Raw genomic sequence first — 24,263 nt, forward strand, 5'->3', positions numbered from 1 at the left:
AAGTCTCCTTTGAGTGAATTTTTAGTAATTGTGTTTTAATAATGTATATATCACATACTTAATCTAGCCAGTATTTTTACTTAGATTTTTTAATTATTTTGAAATCGATTTTTTTCTTAAAGATATTGAAAGCAAATATCTCCTATAAATATTTTATATATTTTTAATGTTAAGAATAATTTTTTAAAAGTATTTTTCAAATTTATAAAAAATTTACTATCTATATAACTATGTATTTTCAATATGTATAATTTGCTTTGGATCTAGATATATCCATTTATGGCAATTTAGTAATAATGGTTGCATCAAAGTTTTATAATTATAGAGCTCATTAAAGAAAGCCAAATTTTGTTAAGCATTGGTTTAAAGAATCTTTAATTGTATATTTTGATATTTTTTAAGTAACAATATTATAAATCGAAATAAGATAAAATGTAAAGATTTGACGACTGGTAACATTAATTTTATCGGAAAAAATGATTTTGCGCGATTACTTTCATTGATATCATAAATTTACTTTATAAACGATATATTTTTTTATTTTTTTAAGAAATTCAATATGTAAAAGTTATTAAAGAAGATAAAATAATGCCTTCATCAAGAATAAAAATTGTTAGAAAATTCAGGATTATGAATAAAATAATTTCGCGCACAAATAAAATAGCGAAATTTTTTTCATTAAAAATAAATCAAAATCCTGTATAAAATATTTAAATGCAACGCGTGTGCGTCTAACCGAAAGTGTAAAATTGAATAAATACTGAAGTAAAATTTAATAATTCTTTGTCGGAAAGAGAGAAAAAAAGATATAAAAGGAAACAAACATATCTAATCAATTATAAATTTCTGAATTTATCATTTACTAAGATATAAATATTTAAATATTATTAGTTAAAGTCAATTAAAAATCTTTCAATAAAATCAATTTAATATTTTTATAAAATTAATTAAAAATAGAAAACATTTATTTTTAAATCAATTAAGAATATTTTAATAAAATCGATTTAATAATATTTTTATAAAATGAATTAAAAATATAAATATTTTATCAAAACCAATTAAAAACCGTATAATGTTTCCAATTCTTCTGCCTTATGGACGCGCGAATCCAGTCGATTTTCAAAATTCATCGTTACGTCACAGCGGCGCGACGCGTGAGCCAATCTCCCTCTCGCTCTTCCCCCTTCCCTCCCCACTTCCACCAATCCTGTACTCGCTCTCTCGCTCCTTCTCTCGCGCCGTCCTTTTCCCCCTCCCCACCACCGACCGCGAGCAAGCGCGCACGCGCGCGCGCGCGGGACGACACGACACGAACGGACGGTGGAGAGGAGGCGGTGGAGGAGGTCGGTCCTCCGCTCTTAGCGAGCGCGAATCACGCGAATTCGCGCGATAGTAACGTAGATCGACGACGTCCCGGTCGCGTCGCTCCGAGTCCTCCTCTCTCTCTCTCTCTCTTTCGCGCGCGCGCTCAGAACAGGAGTTGAATGGACAAGGGTACCAAATACCGAGTGCCAATCGGCGACGCCTGCGTGTCTATGCGCGTGTGCTTCGACTCGCTGTGCTTCTCGTCGACGCAGGACGACGCTGCCTCGTCGCAGCTGCCGTCGACGCACGGCGCTGCCGCCGCCGACGTCGTCGCCGTCACCAGCAATAGCGCGACCACCATCACTACCACCTCCAGCGCGGCGCAAGTGCCGTCGCCGCACATTGCCGTCGCCGCTACCGCGGGAGGTAGTGCGTCGCACCACCACCAAGCCGTAGCCATGCCGAGCCTGGGGGAGCTCTTGGAGATGCTGCCCGCCAAGGACCGTCGTATCCTCGAGCTCCAGCAGCTGCTGTGCGACAAGGACGAGCAAATCACCGATCTCCAGGATCTGCTGCGCGCCAGCGACAAGCGGCTCATCGATCTCCGGGATCTGCTGCACGCCAAGGATGAGCGAATCGCCGAGCTCGAGGCGGCTGTCTGCTGCCGCGACGCCGAGATCCAGGAGCTGCGCAGCCACCTGGACAAGTTCCTCAGCATCCTGCCCTTCAGCGCGGCGCCCCCGCTCACGCCGACTAAGCCGCGCACCCGCGATCGCGCCCAGGGGATATCCGCGGAGCCGCCGCTCCAGGAGCTCGCGCCTCTCGCGGTCGTCGACAAGAGCGACAGGTTCGTACTCCACGCGTCTGGATTATTCAATGCTCGCGTATATGCCCGTACAGCACAAAATATTGTAGCAATATTGCAGCAATATTACGGTAATAATGCAATGTTATTGTAATGTTACAAATATTTGTAATGTTACAAATATTAATAATATTGCTGCAATATTCTGTGCTGTATGGGATGTGCATGTGTACATATTTGTCACGCATACATGTGTGTGTGTGTCGTGTGCACGCCCGTTCTCCTTTTTTATCCTCCTCCCCCCTCCCCCTCCTCCTCGCGCGCACCTTGCGCTCCGACCTTGCCTCGCCGACCCTCCAATTTCCCGCATTAAAACGTGGATATTTTTAAACATCCGCTGGATGCGCGAGCGCGCGCGCGCCTCCCTCAGCTGACGTTTCTCGATTTTGACAGACGCGTAAAACGCGATCGACCGTCAAGAGTGCGTACATGTATATATGCACCGTCGATAGCCGGTGATAATAAAGTACAGTGCGAGGCAAAATGATGGGACGTATACACACGCGTGTCCTATATATTGGGCGCTCTCTTGAGAATAAACACAAATGTCTCTCTCTATCTCTTTTTCTCTTTATCTCTCTTTCTCTCTACACGGAGTGTATTTTTAGAAAGTTGTTGCAAGCGTGAAAAAATGTAGGAGCTAAAAAATTAGCATACTTCGTAGGAAATGCAAAGAAGATTGTAACGTTGATTATTTAATAAGATTTATGTTCCGCTCGTACGAAACATTCACCGGGTGTGTTGGAAATAATTTGTACATTTTTCGTTTTTTACTCTCTTACAAAGCTTGTCCTCGAGAAGATTTGACGTCCTAATTCTTCTACGTTTATCGTAAGAGAATGTATAATGTATGTATATAGGGTGTGCAAGATAGACATTTTTCTTTTCCGCGAATTTTTCAGAGACGAAAACATTAAGCGGTTCATTTTTTTTTTTCGTATCAATTTATCACTTTATACGAATGCAAAAAAATACATCTTACTAATTATAGCGTCGAAGGTGAGATGAATCTATAAATCATAGATCGATTTGATTTGTATGATTTATAGAGTTATAGGTTAGATTTATACAAAGTTAGGTTTATCAAACTTTGCGACTAATTTCGCGCGTTAATTGACGATGAAAAAAGTGTGCTATAATTTCGGCAAAAATTTCTTTATTATTACGAGTATGCAAAAGTGATCCTTGTCCATGATTAAACTCGCCGACTTTGAGATCGTCTTTTTTAAACAAATTCGTCATCGCTCGTATCATCAACAATTTATATTTATTTTCGGACATCCTTCACCTTCACGAAATTACACTTTTGCTAAATTATAGCTAATATTCTTTTGCTCGGGTAACCGATTACATACTTTTCTAACGGGTCTTTTCGGTGGTTTAGAGATAAATTGATTGAGATAATTTTCTTCTATTATTACAATTAAATGCCTTTGATTGAGTAATTAAATATCTCTTACTAGGTCTCTAATTAAAAATTTGTGGAAATTATTTTTAAGATACGATTCAAAAATAATTAAAAAATGAAATCTTGCGATTTATTTGCTAAAGATTGAGATACGCCAAATCCTTTAAGTCCTAATTATTAATTATATAATTATTAATTATATTAGTAATTATATTATAAAACTGATTTCATATCATAATTTCTTATGATTTCGAATCAATTCGACATATACTTTATAAAATCTCAATAATACCAAATTACAAGACACACACAATATAAATTCGTGTACAAACAAAACTGAATTTAAATCAGCACGAATGTATATTAGAGTAAAAAGAAAAAATATAATATAATACCGTATATTAATTATGTCTATCGATATTCCGGCCATGCCTACGGATTTTATTTTTTGTTTCTCCAAAAAAAAAAATTTAATACAATGAAATCAGAAAAAAAGGAAAATAATTTCGCAATTTTCTCTACTTTTGTTTCATCTTATTTCAATATTCATTTCAATTGTGTTCGATTTATTGACGCCCATGATTATTCTGTTTATCAGGTGTACACGCGACTTGATACGCGCGTAGGTGTTTAAATATTAACACACACACACACATGCGCGCGCCCGCGCGACACAAATATTGAAGCCGGCGCTAATAAATGTTCGGCGGGGATTTGCATTCCGCGTGTTCGAAGGCAGTAGATCTACAGGTTACGTCATGAAAGGTGGAGAGATCAATGTAATGTTTTCCCTTACGAGAAACTTGCAGCTGACATTTAATCTTCCACGGACTGGTCTTTTCCCTTTTCTTTAGATGAATAAAATTATTTAAACCGCGCGATTGCTATTTAATAAAAAATTGATTTTGGTTCTGGCATGCAATTTATTTAAAAATTTACGTTAATTGTTTTATAAATTTTTTTTTCAAATAATTATCGAATATCTTTCATAATCGAGATACACTAAAAGTTGCTAATAAATTTTAACTTAAAATTTCGTGTACATTTGAGGTTCTCAAAAAAAGCTCAACTACTTTTCATTATTATAAATTGAATGGAATGCAAGGAATAAATAAGCAAATAATAAGAATTTTAAATGTATTGCGCGCACTTTTATTTGAGGAAATTTATCAAAAATAAGAAAAAATGTGATGCCGAAAATTAAAAATCGGACACAGTATCGCATTTATTAGAAAGTTAATCTATTTAAATATTATAGATCTTTGCTCAGTGACTCGACTACTGCCTTCACGTTATCATGGAATGATGCAAGTTATGGAAAATAAATATCCCGTGGTTTTTAAATTTCTATAAATTACTTTATATTTATTTTTACTATAATTTGACTTTTTGATAGATATTATTTATATTACCTCACGAAAAAAACGATTTTACATTCATATGCATTCCACAAATAACGATCCATCATGTTAACTCTAGGAACGAATAATTTTTTATAAATTTACATTACTTTGCACGATAATATTTATGAGAGATTTATCTTGAAAAATATGGTAAATTTGTGGGAGAATATTTTGTTGAAACTTATATGTATATTTTTTCTATTTACTTATCACAATTTTTCTTAATATTTAAGATTTAATCTAATTTTGACTCTCCATTTTTTGTAGAGGAAAGTTATTTTTTATTTTATTTTTTTTAAGTATGTATATTTTTTCTATTTACGATATCACGATGTCCATTATGTTTTCATAATTGAGCTACCTGTTGGAATGTATTATCGCCTTATCGTATCGTACAAAAATTCGAGAATACACAACTATCTTATCTACTGTTTTTAAAGAAGCACAACAAAATCTACTGTCGTCGAAGCAACGATGTTTATCGATGATAATCGAAATTCGACGCGCGAGCGCGAAACAATCAAAACGCAGGTCAGCAGCAGGTGCTAATTTTAAACTCGGTGCATTTCATTATGCAAGCGCTTTCATTATGGATGGATCAATGCACGCGTTGCGATTTCCTTTTATCGTGCGATGGTTCCTGTAGGGCGTGGTTGAACGTGATTAATTAAGTGGCATTCGAAATTTCGATATGCGTTGCGTAATCTCAATCTCTCTTCGCTCTCGATTTTTTATAACAAGATACATGAAATATATTTTGGACCTTTTTTAACGAGGCCTCGATCTATAAAATTAAGTTTTATTTTATCAACTTATTATTATACATTTTATATTATATTATATTAATTTATATAATGTAATTATATTATTAGATTATTAGATTAATATATATAATATAATGATTGAAAATTAAACCCTTTTCACGCGATTGAAACGAAATGCAAAACTGATAAAATATCTTTATAATAGAAAAAAATGTGTGGCATCGAATAAAAATTTGAAATGACATGTGAAGATTATATTCTCAGAAAAAAATACAAATTTTTTAAATACGACAAAATATAATTTTCTAAATGACTGAAAAAAATAGAAATATAAGATATAAAATTGAAATATGCAAATTAAAAATATAAAATTATCAATAAAATATAATCATTTTTATTGATAATTTTATATTTTCAATTTTCATGTTTCAATTATCATATATTTTACATTAAAATTGGAAATATAAAATTATCAATAAAAATATAATTATTTTTATTATATAATATTTTATTATATATAATTATTTTTATTATATAATTATTTTGATAATCTTATATTTTTAATTTTCATATTTCAATTTTATATTTTATATTTCTATTTTTTTTTCAGAAAGAGAGTAATTTAATAGAAAATTATATTTTGAAAATTTATATTTTTTTCCTGAGAATATAATCTCCACATGTTTCAAATTTTTATTCGATGCCGCACATTTTTTTTTCTATTATGAAGATATTTGATCTGCTTTGCATTTCGTTTCATTATATCAATCGCGTGAAAAATATTTGATTTTCAATCTGATATCAAGGGCATATAAAGCAGGGATGGAAAGGATGATACTAACATCTGTTGCGTCTAAGAGACCTGTTGTGTGCTGGAAATACCTGTTGCGCCTAAAACACCTGTTGCTTCACGCTTTATTCCTTTCACCTATTGAATTATCATATTCCAAAGTTTTTTGTTTTCATTCATAAGATCTTTGTTGAATCTTCATCCATTTCTGTCATTGACACAGTATCCTTACATTGTAACTAATCGTGAATTCAGAAACAATAAGTTAATTTAATTAATTTCCATTCAATTTTGCACGAAAAAAATGTATCTCTGTTCATGAAAAAAAAAAGATTATTTCATTTTCGTTTGGGTAGCACGGGAGATTTAATCGAGCGAAATTAATCATATTTAGAATGTTATCAACAAACAAATTATAACAAAGAGTAAAATTTGCATTGATCAGAAATACACACCTTCGATGACCTACACACGTGAACCTACTATCAATGTGAGATTAGCTCGTTGTTTAAACAATCTTACGATTAGCAGCGAGTTAATCGTCCAACTGTGCATTGGACGTTGCATTACTGCGTAATTGCAGATGGAATAGTCATTCTACGTAGCACGTTGCGCGTTCGGATTCGAGCTAGTTTGCATCAGCGCAACGCGTTGCAGAAAGAGGCACGAGCCATTTTCAGAATGTCAAAGATGGCTCGCATTACATTCATATATTCATATATTCACTCAAGTAAATACACTGTGCCAAATGATCCGTGAATAGTTCTCTCGTAACCTCTGCACATCACCTCCAAACTCATTTTGCATCGCGAGAGTACTTTTTACATCGAAATATATTTTCCTCCCCCTTTTTATTTTAAATTCTTTTTTTTTCCTTTATTTAAATATATATTTAATTGATAAAATATATTATATAAATACATATTATATAAATATAAATATTAATATTATATAAATACATGTTTATATATATTTATAAAAAAAGTATAAAAGTATATAGTTTATATATTAATATAAAATTTTAATATATAAATACACTAGATAAAAAATAACATCTAAAATATAAAAGATATATTTACTTAACCGATAAGATATATGTTTATTTAATCGATAAAATTAGCTCTCGAGTTCTTAAATAAATGCAGACGGAAAATGGGATTTAAAGTGGCCAATTTATCTAAAAATAGAAGTCAAGGAATCTTGGTACGCGTTCAGCGGTCGCGATAGCAGAATCGCGTTATAACGAGCTTCCGGTCTACGCCCGGTACACGCGAGATCTCGGTCAACCCGCTATTATGAAAAAAAAAAGAAAAAAGAAAAAATACAACGACAGATAAGAGCTTGCGATGCAGGAACTATCGTTGTGTGTTTACACGTGCGTATGGAAGGCTGCGTAAGTTGTATCATCGGATCGATCTTTTACCGCGATAATCAGAGTATTGCGGATAACGATCATCCATCGATATAGATATATGTCGCGCGGAAAAAAAATAGTGACGAGCGATTTTTGCCGAGGCCTCGTTATCTTCGTCTGCGACGGAAAATGGCTTGAGAATCACTTCCGTTAATAACATTATGAGAAAGACGAATTCGCCATAATTTGTATGGTATAATTAAATTAAATATTAAATACTAAAATATTATATTAACAATGTTAAAATATTTATATAATATTTCAGTATTATTTAAATATTAAATAGCAATATTTAAATACTAAATATTAATACTAATCAATTTGCTCTATATATAATCATAAATTTATTTCTTTTATCGATTATCTGAAAATATTGATGTTGAAAATTGAAGTTGTCTGCTTTATATTTGCATATTTGTTTTGAAGACACTACTACAGCGAATTATAAATGATAAACAAATATATTATAATAATTGCTCAAAGATACTATAGATTTAAGAAATATGAAATTTATATAGATGCACTAACGAAATATCATAATGATAAAATGATCAAAAGTTATATCAATATCAATTTGATATCAAATTATTAATGAATTAGTGAAATGTTTCTCAAATTATTGAAATAATTTCGATTTTATTGTCCAAAAAGTTTAAAAAATGATTGGAAATAATTCAACACAGATCGTTAGAAAGGAAAATTAATGCAAATTAATTACATTCCTACGATTTTAATATTAAAATATTTCTCGAATTATTTGCTAAATATTTCATAATTTTATTATTCCTTTTAAATTTGAAAATCTATCAAAATATTCTTCGATAGCTATTAGATAAAATAAAAAAAAATCGACTTTTTTATCCTTATGTATCCCTTTTTTAATTTTTATACCGTACAAATTAAAAAATTTAAATGCTGTTTTTTTTTTAATTTTAATATTAAAACGTTTAATTGTCTAACTTTTGATATTGAAACATTTAATTGCTCTCAAGCTATATCATTCCCGCATTTCCCGTAATGCTTACGAAATAAGTTTTTGGTTGATACATCTTGCATTGGAAAGCAATTGGTTAAAAAAATATATTAATACCAATATCAGAAAAGAATTTAATTTTTCTGTACGATAATAAAACACTTCCACATTTTTTGATTATTTCAATTTAAGCGATAAGCAATAAATTCGATATTATATATCTCAAGAGAGCAAATAAATCAAGAAATATTTTAATGTCAAAATCTGAGATTTAATTAATTGCATTGACAGCTTATTTTTCGCAACAATACGTTCTCTATTATTTTTTAGATTTATTTCGCGAATAAATTCAGGATTAGAATAATAATAAATTAACATTTAATTATATTATATATTTAAAGTTCTTTCTCCTGTCGTGGAGATTAACAGAGACCTAGAAGTGCGTGATGTCTATTATAATTAATTGTAAATCATATATACAACTTATTTATTATTAGACAATTCTCTAAATATAATATAATCTGATCGAACACCAACTCTCTAAACTTTTATATCTCAAAATGATGTGAATTAAGTAACTGCTGCAAAAATGAGCGAGCATTAATTAATTAATTTCAGAAATAATAAAATAATAAAAATAATAAAAATAAATAATAATAAAATAATAAAAATAATAAAAATAAATAATAATAAAATAATAAAATAATAAAATAATAATTTATCTGATGACATTCGTATCTTCGTGCCTTTCTCTCCTTGTTTATTTGTTCTTCATAGCACTGACACAACACTCTCTTACGAGACGAAAATTATAATTAGACAATTCACTCAGCGAATTAGAAATTTCACGAAATGCCATCTCTGTTGCTCATAATTAATATGAAATGCACACATGTTATGGCAATTTTATCATCTCTCATTATTACTAATGTAACAATCGTAAGGACTCATCGCGTTTCGTATTTTTGTAATACTTGTCGCGATCGCGCTTCGAGAGATAATGATGTATAAATAAATATTCGAGGGAGATGAATACGCATATATACGAGTAATAATACGCGTGTAAATATTGTGACGTATGGCGCGCTGGTGTTTTTTGTTTTTGTGTCATTCTCGCGACGAGACTCGATGGGGCGGGAGGTGGAGGGGTTGGGTCGCGAGACGCTTCGCGACACGTTCTTTATTTATCGTGTTTTCTCGATCGCGATGAGTGCTAGAAATCAACCGTGATGATTCTTTACGATTATTACAATTAGTTTCGTAACGAGAAATCGTCAAAAATTAAGTACATTTTACGTTCACGTGTATTCTAATTCTAACCTAACGTAACTTCAGGTTGGGTCGCGCGATTTGTCAGTGCCAGTGTGGATTAGATCTTCGTGATTTTTGCGTAATAAAGTGCAAGATTAATCGAATTTTGATCGTAATTAACGTTTTGGCGAATGACGTAATAATAAAGGAGGACAAACGAGGAAGGAGAAGTAGGCTAGGGAGAGAAAAAGAGAGGGACATTGAGCAACGACAGAACAATCATGGAGGTATGTCATTTATATAAATAATTAAATATTAAATTATTGCTAATTTTATTGGTCTAACTCAAATTTACTCCTCGCGAAATAAATTGAAAAAATAATTAAAAACTCATTTATTAAAAAAAAACTATTCAAAAATATTAATGCAATTAATTGTTTCTTCCATTTTGATATTAAAAATTAATAAATACGCGAATTATTTGTTTTGGTTGAATTTATTGGAACGCTTAAATCTTTTTTTATTTTAAATATATTAATATTAATATTATTCAAGCTGTTTATTTATTTTTAAAGTTGTTGCCCAAGCAATTGAGAACTAAAATATTTCAGAAAATATTTTTTATCAAATTGAAATACCTTACTTTCGATTATTTTATATAGTTAACGTATTTATAAAATTTTTGACGTTTTTGAAATTTTCTTGGGCGATTAATCAGAAATTAATTCTGATATATTCGTATAATTTGTTAAATACACAAATATTTTTTCGCAAAAGTAGAGTACCAGCAATATTAAATCAATGCTCCTTTCTCTTTCACATATCATTTTAATATTAAAATTTAATAGTATTTTAATTTCCTATTAACTTTGTGGTAATAAATTCGAGAGTGGAGCAGGAAATTGATAGATAAACTAGCCTTCGATTATGTCATACATCGGAATTTTTTAATTCTTGTGATGGAAATGCCAGATCTGAAAATATCTCCCCTATTGTGCGTGCGATTTACAATTCGTCAAATTACAATTTCTTTTGTCGCGGTTTCTATCCGCTATTCTGCCTTCAGAGGATTCATATGTATGTAAACCCGAGATCACCTCGTCGAGATACACCGTGTCGATTATTCGTATGCGCGAGGAGACGCATATACTTGGCTCGATACTTGAACTGTGACGATATAAGGCTCATTGTCAGTCATCGGATGCTTTGTACACGTTACGGAATTTCGAATACGTCCTTAGGAAAATTTTTCTGCATTTTTTTTTTATAGGGAGCTGTTTCTTTAGTCCAAAAAATATTCCTTGTATATGTTATTATTTATTTTTATTTATTATTATTTTTATTATTTATTTTTTATTTTTATTTATTTTTATTTATTTATTTTTTATTTTTATTTATTTATTTTCGAGATAAATGCCTTAATTGCTTCTAGATTTTGTCCTGCAAATTCAGCAAAGCAACATTGAATGTTGTTTGTCCATGAATCGAGTCCTACATCATTAGCTTTATTGCAGTTTTTTTGCTTTTTTTATATAAATGTCGTATTTATATAATCGAATCGATCAAGAGAGCTATTAGTGAAATACAAAGTTATGATTTTCTTGTGTTAATTGCTTTGAAATGCATGCGTAGAATGCACTATGTAATGTTAATGCACAATAATTGCATATATGATCGATACATTAAATACAAATGAAATATTAAATTGATGAATTTAATTTTAATTGCAGGCAATTATATAATTCTCTCAAAAACAAGTCTATTATATGTATAATTCACTATGTTCGGACATGAACAAAAGGACTAAGAAGAAGAATATGTATAATTATATATACATATTACGTATTTTTATTTGGCATCTGCTTCTCTAATTCTTCGTTATTTCATAAAACAATATAGCTATAAAAATGAATGATTAAAATTACAAATTAATATAAGCAATAATTATAAGCAATATAGCACGTTATCAATCACTGTCACTTTCAGATATTCATAGCTTTCATTTAAGTCCATTTAAGCGAATATACTAAGAGACGTTATAAATATTTATAAATTATAAATAATATTATAAATATTTATAAAATTTATAAAATCTTTTTAATTCATCGGCACATCTAAAAGAATTTTTTTGTGGACGCATATATACAATCATACACATACAAATATACGCGCGTATCTGTTATTAAGCGTACTTAATTAATACACGAGTAATATTATTATCTCTATTAATATTAACGATTTTTTAATGACTTAATAAGAAGCGCAACGCGACATAAACAATGGACTCGACATAACATTTTGCGACAATTGTGTCGTAGATTTCTCTCTCTCTCTCTCTCTCTCTCTCATTTCATTCGCCAACAAATAATTAAAAAAAATAGTTATTTAATTTTCTACTCGCTGTCGGATTTATTATGATTAATGCGTTCACGCATTAGTCCGTTTTAAGTGGCTGCGTAAACCGTATCGACACTAACGCACCGGTGATTTACCGGTCGTAAAGAGTTTAGCGGAGGTGCTATTTTCGCCTCCACCGTTCCCTCCACCTCCCTCCCCTCGCACGTCACGGAACGGTTGTAAGAAGATTGCATTTCTTCCACACGCATCTCTTTAATTGCAAGGCCCTCTCTCTGCCCACTTGCTGTTACTCGGGCTCTCGACTTGACTCGTTGCACTCGGGTCGGGTGTTGAAACCAGTCGGGTGACGTCACGTATAATTACTTCTTTGATTCACTCTCTTTCTCTTCTATGGTGACTCTGGTGTACGAACGAATTTGTCGGTCCCGATGTCAGTGATGTAACGAGAACGAGGGCTTTCCTTTTAATATTTATAAATAATTATAAATATTTATAATTATTTGCAATATAATTATAAATAATCTCATTAAATTTCTTTCTGTAATATTTTCAATTTATTACACATATCAATTACATATATGTTGAATCATCAATATTGGATAAAAATTGAAATGCAGAAATTAATATCCTGTTTTTACAAAACAATAGAAATAAAAAAAGATTATCTTTTATTAGCACAAAAAAAATTTCCGTGATTTCATATTAATTTTTTATGAGAAGACTTATATTTTATTTTGTTTGTTGCATCTAACTCTCATCAAAAATATTTAATTTATATTTTATATATTAATATACACATATATGTATATTCTATATATTTAATATTTTTATTTATTAATATTAATAATAATAATAATAATTAATAATAATGATATATTAATAATAATAATAATTAATAATAATTTATTAATATTAATAATGTATTAAATAAAATAAAAGAAAATTCTCTGTTTTATCACAAGTAAATTATTAATCAATTAACATTAGTGCAACTTTAATCTCTATACATTTGCTAAGGACAAATGTTTCGACATTTTTTAAATCACTTTCCTGTCTTTGTAGAAAACCGAAAATATAATAAAATATTAAACTTAGATTCTCTTATTTAATTTCTTCCAATCTAAATAACAATGGATATAAAATATACATTTTTGTGGAGATATATATCCTCCCTTATTTAGTTTTCACAACAATTTACATGATATTACAGTGAAAAAAATATATGGCATTCAAGCTAAGAAAAATTCGAAGGAATCCAAGAGAGAGAAATTTCGCTGCGTATGTTTTCTTCGCGTACAATAATAACAAATATTTGACATCTGACAAAGCATAACTCTCGCGTGTCAACTAAAAATAACATCGCGCGTAGTTACAATCATGGCATAATTCGCATATTTTTAATATCGTTCGAAAACGAATTTCTTTCCTCCGACAGCGACTTAATTTCTCAAACGGCTACGCGTTTCGCCTTTTTTTTTTAACACATCTCCCGATGTTACATTAAAGCGAAACAGATGTTCGCGCGCCACGTGGAAGTGTCACGCAGTTACGCTACTGATGCTGCGAGTTTGCTCGCCTCTCTCCCCCCGCATCCCCCTCTTCCCTCGCATCCCCTTCCCCCATCCCCTCCCCCGCATCCCCCCTCTCCCTCCCTTCTCCGCTCTCTTTTCATTCTGGCTCCTTTACCCGTCGTCCCTCCCGCGCTTATCTCGGCGCGGGTTAAAAATAGATCCTATCACGGCCATCGGCGATATTTCGAAAAGCTGAAGCCGAGCGAGAGAGCGAAGCCGGCTCGACGAGAAACGAGCTCGGGCGAATTAGCGCCTCGGCGAGCGGCTCTCGCGATCTCTCGCGTCAGCTGATCTCGGCTGGTGGCGCCTTCTGATACGTTTGACATTTCCGCCGCCGATCCACCTGCTGCTCGAACGGTCGCCTTTCTCGTCGCTCGGTCGGTATATTTCTCGAAATATAGTATGTATCCTGCTGAAAACGAGAAAGGAGAAACAAGAACTGATTGAGATATATTGAATATGTGATTAATATATGAGATATGTTTAATGCATATACGATTATATATATAATTATAAAATTATGAATAAATATAATATAATTATAAAAATAATTATAAAATTATAATAAACATAATTATAAAATTATGAATGAATAAATAAATAAATAAATGAAAGAGTAGAATTAATTAAAAAATAAATAAATAAATGAAAGAGTAGAATGAAGTAAAAAAAGTCCTCCAAATATTATAAAAAAAAAGGTTATTAAAAATTGTACATTTGTACCATTAAAAGGATGGAGATATCATTTTTTTAAACGTTATATTTAAATCTTCTTAGATATATATAGAATTATTAAATATTAATAATAATAAATATTTCATAAAAATTTCATTAACATAGAGTGATGAATCTTACCAATTTGCAATCAAAGAAGAGATTTTCCAAAAAAATAAATGTGTAATATGAAAATCTCTCTCTCTCTCTCTCCCCCCCCTCTCTCCTTCCTCACCGAATATCTTTTTAATGGCGAATTTTTAACTAATATGAGGCCGATTTTTCCTCAGTGAAAATTCAAGATATTTTAATAATTTTAAGCTGCATAAATGAGAGATTGAAAAAGAAAAGCTTTTCACAAACTAAATTTTGAGGAGTTAAAATGAAAAGTTAATCCATTTCAATTATTTTTTTCAAGTGGAGTTTATACTTTTAAAAAAATTATAAGAATTTAACGAATATTAAAAAAGGTATTTTTTAATATAAATTTTTTTTATTTGTTAATTAATTGATGAGGAAAAATTTGGTTGATTAATTCATAATGTTCATATTAATGTTCATATCAATTCATATCATAATATTCTTTATTTACATCGTTATATGTAATTTTGATTTTTGTTTACGCTATTACGTTAATTTTTATTTACGGTTTATTTTTAGCTTTCTTCGAACCTCTATTTTGTTTAGATAGAAATCTTTCGTATAAGCTCAATTCTTAATTTTAGATTTTTAGTTATTTAATTTCGCAAAACAAGTTTTTTTTTTAATATTTCCGTTTAAACCAAAAATAACAAATGTAAAAAATTAAAAAAAATTTTTTCGTATAACTTATCAAAGCTAAACTGATTATCGTGCAAACGTGTATAATTATTCATAATGCAACTATTGTTCTATTTCATTATTTTACAATTGTTTATCTTTATTTTATTCTTGAAGATATATTTTTTAACAAAAAATGTCAATCAATTTATTAAATAAAAATCTTACACGATATTAAAAATATTTCCTTTAATAAATTTTTAATTTGAAAATTACATCAAATTTATATGATAAAAAAGTAAGAAAAAAATAATAACTTCTCTCAACATTTTCACTAAAAAAAATCGACTTCGAAAAAAGCATCTGTTTATTACGTTATTAAATCGCAAAAATGACCGTCAATATTGCTTAAAAGTCGCTCTTAAAGAATCGATATTCAATTTTCTCGAGAGCATCGAACTCTAAATCAAGTAAAGAACCAGACTTAACGTCAACGAGATATTTATAAGTATTATCAATGATAAATTGTCGGACAAAAATAACCAACGCTTACGTTTTTATTGATAATTATCGATGAATTTACTTGATAGCACCAATCACACAATTCGATGGCCAGAACGCAAAACGATTAAAGGTATAGTTCGCGTCTTGATTCGCACGCGTTGATTCTCTTTTTCTCGTTTCGAATTAAATTTAGAGACGAACGACACTTTTTCCGCGACGATTTATTTAATAACATCTTTTATTGTCACTTTGAGACGAATATGACGCGCATATGACATCAATTCGACTTAAGCTACGATTTTACCAGCTTGAATCGAAGGAGAGACGATATTTTTTTTTTATTTTCCGAGTTTTCGAATTCGTCGGAATAAATCTTCCTCAGAGAGCATCTGTGTATGTGTGTGCATGTGTGTATCATAACGGAAGTAAACAAATATCTGCTTAATATCATTGGAATGAAAAAATTAGGAAATTATTAACGAAAAATCATGTCCTGAAGGATATAGGTATATTATGCATATTTTATCAAAATTGAATTTTATATTTATTATTTAATACTCATACAATTATATTAATCATATTAGGATATCTCTTTCTCTCTTTCTTTTAAAATGAAAGATGTAATGATTTGATACATTTGGCAAAAGGCATTCACGTCTTCCCATGCATTAATATACAGTACGTTATTTATCCACTTGATGTTATCCACTTGTCAATTTTCCATTATCTATCTTTTTTTAGCCTTAATCTATGTCTTATCTTATGTATATAGTCTATCATTGTATCTAAACTATTATTTGATGACGCCACCAATTTTGATATACAATAGTTGAAATTCTATTCGCGATCTTTTTGAGAGAGATAATATCTAAAAATATTATTTTTTTCATTATTGCAATTTTTCAACAATCTTCTATTTTTAAGGTGAAATCAAAATATCCACTTCATACAATTTTTAAATATATTTAAATTTTCCTCTATTCTTTATATATATTTAAATAAAATTTATTTGAAAATTTTATATATTAAAATATTTTTATTATTATTTAAAATATTTTTATATATTAAAAAATTTTATATATTTCTTTTATTTTAAATTTTGTTTTATAGATTCACTCTTATATTTTGTAATGAAACTAGTATCTCACGATCTTATTATCTCTTCTGTGCATTTAAAAAAAATTAAATTTTATTTTAAATTTAAAATTTAATTAAAATTTAATTCTAAAAAAATTAATCATTTTTAAAATTAAATTTTATTTATACAGATATACTTTTCTTCTTTTACATATGTTTCTCAGAATTGTATTAATCTGTGAAAATAGAATTAATTCCAAGAATGATTAATTTTTCTAGAATTAAATTTAATTTTCAATTTTTAATTTAAAATAAAATAAAATTTTTACGTGCACAAAAATAGTAAACTTATGAGAAACAGTTTTTTTTTCAAATATAAGAGTAATTTGTAAAACAAAAAAGAATATATGTATATATATATATATATATATATATATATATATATATATATATATATATACAGGGTGACCCATTTTAACTTAGGCAGCCAAATAACTCGAAAAATAAGCAAGATAGAGAAAAATGTTTTAGACAAAAGTTGTATGGTTTCGAGGGGGCCATAAGATGGTATCATTGGTTTGACCTTGAAGAGTCATTTGAAGGTCACGTGAAGGCCACTTCAATTTTTTTAAATGGAATACCCTATATATTTTTGTACATTCTTGTAGCTTATTTCGAGAGCTTTCCAAAACACTATAATTAAGTACCTTTCCGTTAAGTACTTTTTGAGTTATGATGCTTGAAATAATTTCTTAATTTTACATAAACCGTAAAATATCTTGTAAAATATTCATTTTTCGATTATCTTACCTTAATACTTTTATGTACAAAATAATGAGAGGAATCAATTGGTGTAAAGAAAACACATAGTTGTTTTTAAGAAAAAATATGGAATTGTTAATTGCAAATTACATATTTTTTCTTCGAAACAACTATGTGTTTTCTTTACACCAATTGATTCCTCTCATTATTTTGTACATAAAACTATTAAGGTAAGGTAATCGAAAAATGAATATTTTACAAGATATTTTACGGTTTATGTAAAATTAAGAAATTATTTCAAGCCTCATAACTCAAAAAGTACTTAACGAAAATGTACTTAATTATAGTGTTTTGGAAAGCTCTCGAGATGAGCTACAAGAATGTACAAAAATATATAGGATGTTCCATTTAAAAAAATTGAAGTGACCTTCACGTGACCTTCAAATGACTCTTCAAGGTCAAACCAATGATACCATCTTATGGCCCCCTCGAAACCATACAACTTTTGTCTAAAACATTTTTCTCTATCTTGCTTATTTTTCGAGTTATTTGGCTGCCTAAGTTAAAATGGGTCACCCTGTATATATACTCTTCGAATAATCAAGTGAGATTTTACGATAATAAAACTTCGTACGAGACATGTTTATTTACAATAAACAAGTATGCTGTTCTATATATATATATATATATATATATATATATATATATATATATATATATATATATAGAACAGCATACTTGTTTATTGTAAATAAACATGTCTCGTACGAAGTTTTATTATCGTAAAATCTTGCATGATTATTCGAGGAGTTACGGGAGTCCCGGCATTGTTCTACTTGAGGCTTTTGCATAGAGAGTACGTAGAATAATGATTGCAAAATAGAAACGCGCGAAGAGACTTTTGAGGATTCGATACGCGACTTAAATAATTCAAGCGTTCCCATAATAATCCCGACCCCGCATATGTGGAGGCTTTAAGCTCGTTTCACACGGCTCAAAAGAGGATTCTTCACACAAATCTTCACGATTTTAAATGCAACATTAATGAAAAAATTATAAATTATATTTTATATTGATCCTCACACACGCAACAAATACACACAATTTAAATTAAATTAAATTAAATTTCAAAAACCGCCATCTTTTCCGATAATTGATTAATTAATTATGCATCGTGCGAAACGAACTTTATATACATGCGGGTCTGGCGATTTATAGCTATGTTTTTGAAAACGAGGCAAGATTTATAATCACACGTGTACATTTTTTATTAAGGAAACTTATTATCAAGAGAAGAATGATTCGCGATTCTCTCTAATTATTTACATTTTATTTAATAAGTGAGCATATTTAATTCAATGTTCTCATTTTTCTATTAAATATTATCGGTTTTCATAACAGTTTAAAAAACAAACATTACGCAATTAATTAACGATTCGATTAATATGAAATTTTGTCCTTCCAATTTGATATGACGAAGAAATTTTTCATAAATCATATCCTTTCATTGCAAATTGAATTACGATCTCGATCAATTATGCGCATTTTGATTGAAAAGTTCATTAAAATTATTAAGAAATAATAAAAGAATTCATTGTACGATTAATTATACGATCTAAATAGCAAAATATTTTTTGAAATAATTGAATAAAAGATTCGTTTTGATATGTTATATATATTTTATATATATGTTATATATATTATTAATACATATATTATTGTTTAATATTATGTCATGTTTAATATTTTTTTGCTCTGATCAGGTATCAATGCATTTTCCCCAACGAATTTGATTGAATCTTCAGTTCTAGAGACGCAAATAAAAAATATTTTTTCTCTATCAGTTATTATCAGTCTAATATAGAATCTTTCATACATATTAAAATTTTATTATTATATAAATCTGAATAATAGCAAAAAGTTATTGAATTTAATATTGAGTAATTATGAAGTATAATATCGTAAAAGACTCGCCTGAATTGAACTTTGAGCATATTTTACGGAACAAATACATATTGAATAGCTTCTTAATATATAAAATTAAAATACAAAATTAAAATACATAAAATAATATATCCACGTAGCTAAAAGCGATGATAATCTGCCATCGATGATTCTTTTTTTTCCCGATATTTCATAACGTTCTTACAATTTATGTCAGCGGAATGCACAATAGCCAGATTATCATTTGAATGCGTACGTGTTTGATAATACATCTTGCGGCATGTTATTACATCTAAACCGGTTAAACTTACGAGTACGAGAAGCTTTGATCAGAAAATCAACTCGCGATTTCCGCGATATCTAAATATAAATCGAAGTCATCGAAGACAGTTTTATTCGTAAGACTTACGGACTCGATGACTGTTGGCTCGTTGAGATGAAAAATGATGGCGCAAATCGTTCTCTCGACGATGTAAAAACGCAATCTTCGGGAATAAAGTGTCGAATGAATGGATCGTAAATCGGTGATAGGTCGATGATAAGCTTTAGAGAATCGCACACGGAAACACGTGCCGTAAAGAGTCACTCCTCACACCTCGTGAGAGAGACAGAGAGACACCTTTTTCTCTTGGCGGTTAACATCAACGTGCCAAAGTCAAGGAAGCCGTAGTCAGGGACGTACCTGGTTAAAGGCCGATTTCGTATGTAGGACGCATCGGGTACGAGGCATAATAAATCGCTTCAAGCACATTCGCCAACGCAAAAGTAGATTGACAAAGCGTAAGCAGTGGCGTAATAAGGGAGTTTTAATTTTAAGGAGTGGATTCGAGAATCTTGAAGAAAAAATGCATATTTCTTTTTATCTGAGAAGAAAATATATCATTATCGAAAATATATCGTTATTAATAAATAAGAATAGATAGATATAATTAATTAATAGATAGATTAATTAATAGATAGATAGGAAATATTATTACTAATAATTTATCTGGGCAGAAAATATATCATTATCGAAAATATATCGTTATTAATAAATAAGAATAGATAGATAATTAATTAATAGATAGATAAGAAATATTATTATTAATAATTTATCTGGGAAGAAAATATATCATTATCGAAAATATATTGTTATTAATAGAGATAATACACAGATAATACATCTCTTTTTAATTTTTCTCTATATTTTTTATCTGGGGGGAGCAAAACCCCATCTCTCTCTCTCTTTCTCTTTTGTCTCATTCTTAATATCTATTTATTATTCTGTTAATATAAGGTAATTTTAATCATTAATTAAAATGCTGCGAATTAATCCTTTGCGTCATGATGGGTCGCTCAGCGACTCACCTTTTCTTTCGCAATTTTTCATCCTTTCAACTACTTTTTACAACAACGAATTCCGAGTTTCTTTGTTTCTACAAAGTCTCTAAAACACCAATAAGTGTAAAAAAAATATATCATTAATTATTAATTGTAAAAATATCATATATAAAAACAAATAGTCAAAATTAATACTTTTTCATGGAGAAATACATTTTCTATTAATCTATCGTGAAAATTAAAGGAGCAATTTTTTTACGAATTAAGTACACTCTAAAGTATTTTTCAGAATTTTTTCAGAATTTTCCGCCATATTGTTTTTATTATTAATTCTATATAAAAAATACAATATTTTCTAAATCCAAACTAACAATTGTATTTTCTTGAAACTTTCTCTCTGAGAGTTTCTTGATCACAGAATTTGAATCTAAAGGAAAAAATTTATAATTTTTAAAATTATTAAAATTTTTAATTTTTATAATTTTCTTTCACCATCTTGAATTTTTTTAAATTGAAAATTTTGACATCAGATTCGAATTTAGCGACCAAGAGAAACCTCGGAAAACGAATTTGCTAAAATTTTGGATGTAAGGAAAAATATATGGCTGAAAAGATTAAAAAAGAGGAAATGGAAAAACTGAAGGGGTCTCACATAGTCAAAAAATTTCTCGAAATAAAGAAAGTGACAAATTTCTTTCGTCGTGTCCTTCGATCTTTCCTCCTACGCCATTGTCAGTGCGTAACAATAGTAAACGCACGTATATTCACGGCTAGATCGGCACGTATGATCGTAACGATGATCAGAAACAACGATCGCAAGATCGAAATGATCGAAAGAGGCCAATTTTCTCTCTCTCTCTCTCTCTCTCTCTCTCTCTCTCTTTTTTGTTTTTTAATTGACTGCCGAACGCGATGGCGGGAGTTTCGAGGAGAAGCCGCGAGAGTCGTGATTAAAACGTAAAAATAGCCGACCCGCGTACTACAGAATCGTTAGTCGTTGCCGGTCCTACACGCGAACCCGAAGAGCGGGTACATACTTGGTTCAGCACGCGTGCTCCTCTTCGATCGTCAGTTCCCTCGTGTCACTTCGGAGTGACAGTTCGCTCCTCGTGCGACATCCGTTTCCGTTCGTTTTAAAAATTGCTAATTTGATTCGAGTCCAAGGATAATACTTTTTAATACTGATTAGATTTCGGTGATTTCATTTCGAGTGAACTCAAATCTCGAGCTTACGAACGCGAGTGATTCTTATGCTAGCTCGTGTCGAAGTGGAAATCTGACAATTGGTCCTCTACTCTTGTAGAAAGGTGGACTCGTGTTCAGCGAGATTACATCGGTCGCAATCCCTTGTTGAAAGCATCGAAGCGAGTGTCCCGTTAAACTGGCGATTTCTAATGAATTATTCTCAGGAACAATAATTGAAGTTAACTACGGTTCAACTGATGTTTATGGAACCTGCGAAAGGAAATGATCACACGAACGAGTTAATTGGTCTAAATTCTCTCCTCGCTCGATGAATCGGTCCTTTTCTTCATCGATGATGCAATAAAAGCGTCTCCGCGTAATAACATCGTATGCAATCGATGCAATGAAATAAGGTGTGAACGTGAAGTTTGGTCGTCTGGAACAGATTCTTTGCAAAAGCCCTCGGTTGGTTCAATATCGTATGATTTTCTTGCGATACATTTACTTCTCGATTCGGTTGATGTAACAAGTGGTCACGCGAGACACACTAGTGAGTTGATACTGATCTTGATGCTGTAGATCGCTTGATTAGAACAGATTGAACGAAGCTGGAAGTCTGCGCCAAATTGAGCAACGTTCAATAAAAAGTCTGGAAGAGACGGAGATTCTGTATGCGATGAAACACATGTCTTCGATAAATCAAGAGACTACCCAGTTGTATCTAATATCTCCAGCAATATTAACGCACGTTTCGATCATTTAGCCTGGCTCGTGTGAAATTTTTGGTAATGATTTAGGGACAGAAAAAGGAACAATTTTAGAGTGAATCAGTGCACTCGTCGCTTTTGAATGTCAGTAATATAGATTGCTTTGATTGGAGCAGATTGAGGAGAGTAAATATTCGTTCTTATTGTTATATTCATCCTAATTAAGTCTAATATTTTTTTCGTAATTTTTCAATTCAATTTAAATATATAAGAAATAATTCTCAAATGCCTTTTTTATTGATCTATAAATCAACTTGTACATTTCCAGTTCAGCTTTATTGAATCACTTTATTTGCATTTTTTCTTGCATTGTCTGTATAATAATAAAAACGAGATTATATATATATATTTTTATTTATACAAGAAATATGTGAACTATACGAAAAGAAATATTGAACTTGAGGAACTGCTAAAGCGGAAAGCGCCGAAGGCAAATGATTATTTTCTTCACGTGTTTCGATTGCAATATGATTGCAAACGCGTAGTTAAATATAGCTACTCTTGACAGCGAATCATTAAACGATTATCCAAGATGTGAATGTTTTTAGTCAGTCTGCTAATAATCTCACGTTAGAGTCTTACTGCAATCGCAATTTTATTGTCAAGTTGCATGAAAGCTTCACCTGTTTCAAGTTTTCAAGCATTTATAAATGCGAAATCTTATTTCGAACAATGCACCCTTATTCTGTCAAAAACAATTTCCTAAACTATACTTTTTGTTATTTTAAGAACACTTATTCGTTTCCAACTTCTTACATAATCGATGCTTCTAACTTTGGCTTATTACATCGAAGAAATAAATATATCTGGCTAACTTTTGGAATCGTCTTCGACTGTTGATGAGAAACTCGAATTTTGCTCCCGGCTTTCCTTAGAATTATTATTGACAGTTGGCAAAGTCCCACCTTTCTTCAAAATATATTGGCAAAGATTTTTAATTTTATTATTATTATTATATTTTTTATTAAACTAAAAATTAATGTAAAATTTAGTAAGATGTCTCCAAAGTTTTTGTTTTAAAAATTCACATGTTAATTTAAATTTAAAAATAATTTATTATTATATTGATTTTATTTTTTTAAACTCTATAGTGATTAGTATGATTTATTAATTAATTTATTAAATAAAG

The 24,263-nt window shown here is 30.4% G+C and overlaps 1 protein-coding gene and 1 long non-coding RNA gene across 3 annotated transcripts in view; one reads left to right on the forward strand and one right to left on the reverse strand.

The window, feature by feature from the left end:
- Positions 1–1,331: 1,331 nt before the first annotated feature.
- For (cGMP-dependent protein kinase for) overlaps positions 1,332–24,263 on the forward strand; it is a 44,197-nt gene continuing 21,265 nt past the window's right edge. The window contains exon 1 of one of the 2 annotated variants that reach the window (XM_083108523.1): positions 1,332–2,152. In XM_083108523.1, coding sequence (XP_082964649.1) covers positions 1,485–2,152 — 668 coding nt within the window. In that variant the 5' untranslated portion in view covers positions 1,332–1,484. Of the gene's footprint in view, positions 2,153–10,103; positions 10,461–24,263 lie in introns of those variants that run through there. The other variant, XM_083108549.1, reaches the window with a different exon arrangement.
- LOC145976971 (uncharacterized) lies at positions 5,198–7,091 on the reverse strand. The gene is made up of 3 exons (XR_014440359.1): positions 6,991–7,091; positions 6,588–6,774; positions 5,198–5,765 (listed from the first exon to the last, which is right to left on the reverse strand). It is a non-coding gene; the product is annotated as an uncharacterized LOC145976971 (long non-coding RNA).

Source organism: Camponotus vicinus, unplaced genomic scaffold, assembly GCF_025532165.1.
Source record: "Camponotus vicinus isolate PSW18456_S1 unplaced genomic scaffold, iyCamVici1.0 SCAF_1, whole genome shotgun sequence".
Lineage (NCBI taxonomy): Eukaryota > Metazoa > Arthropoda > Insecta > Hymenoptera > Formicidae > Camponotus > Camponotus vicinus.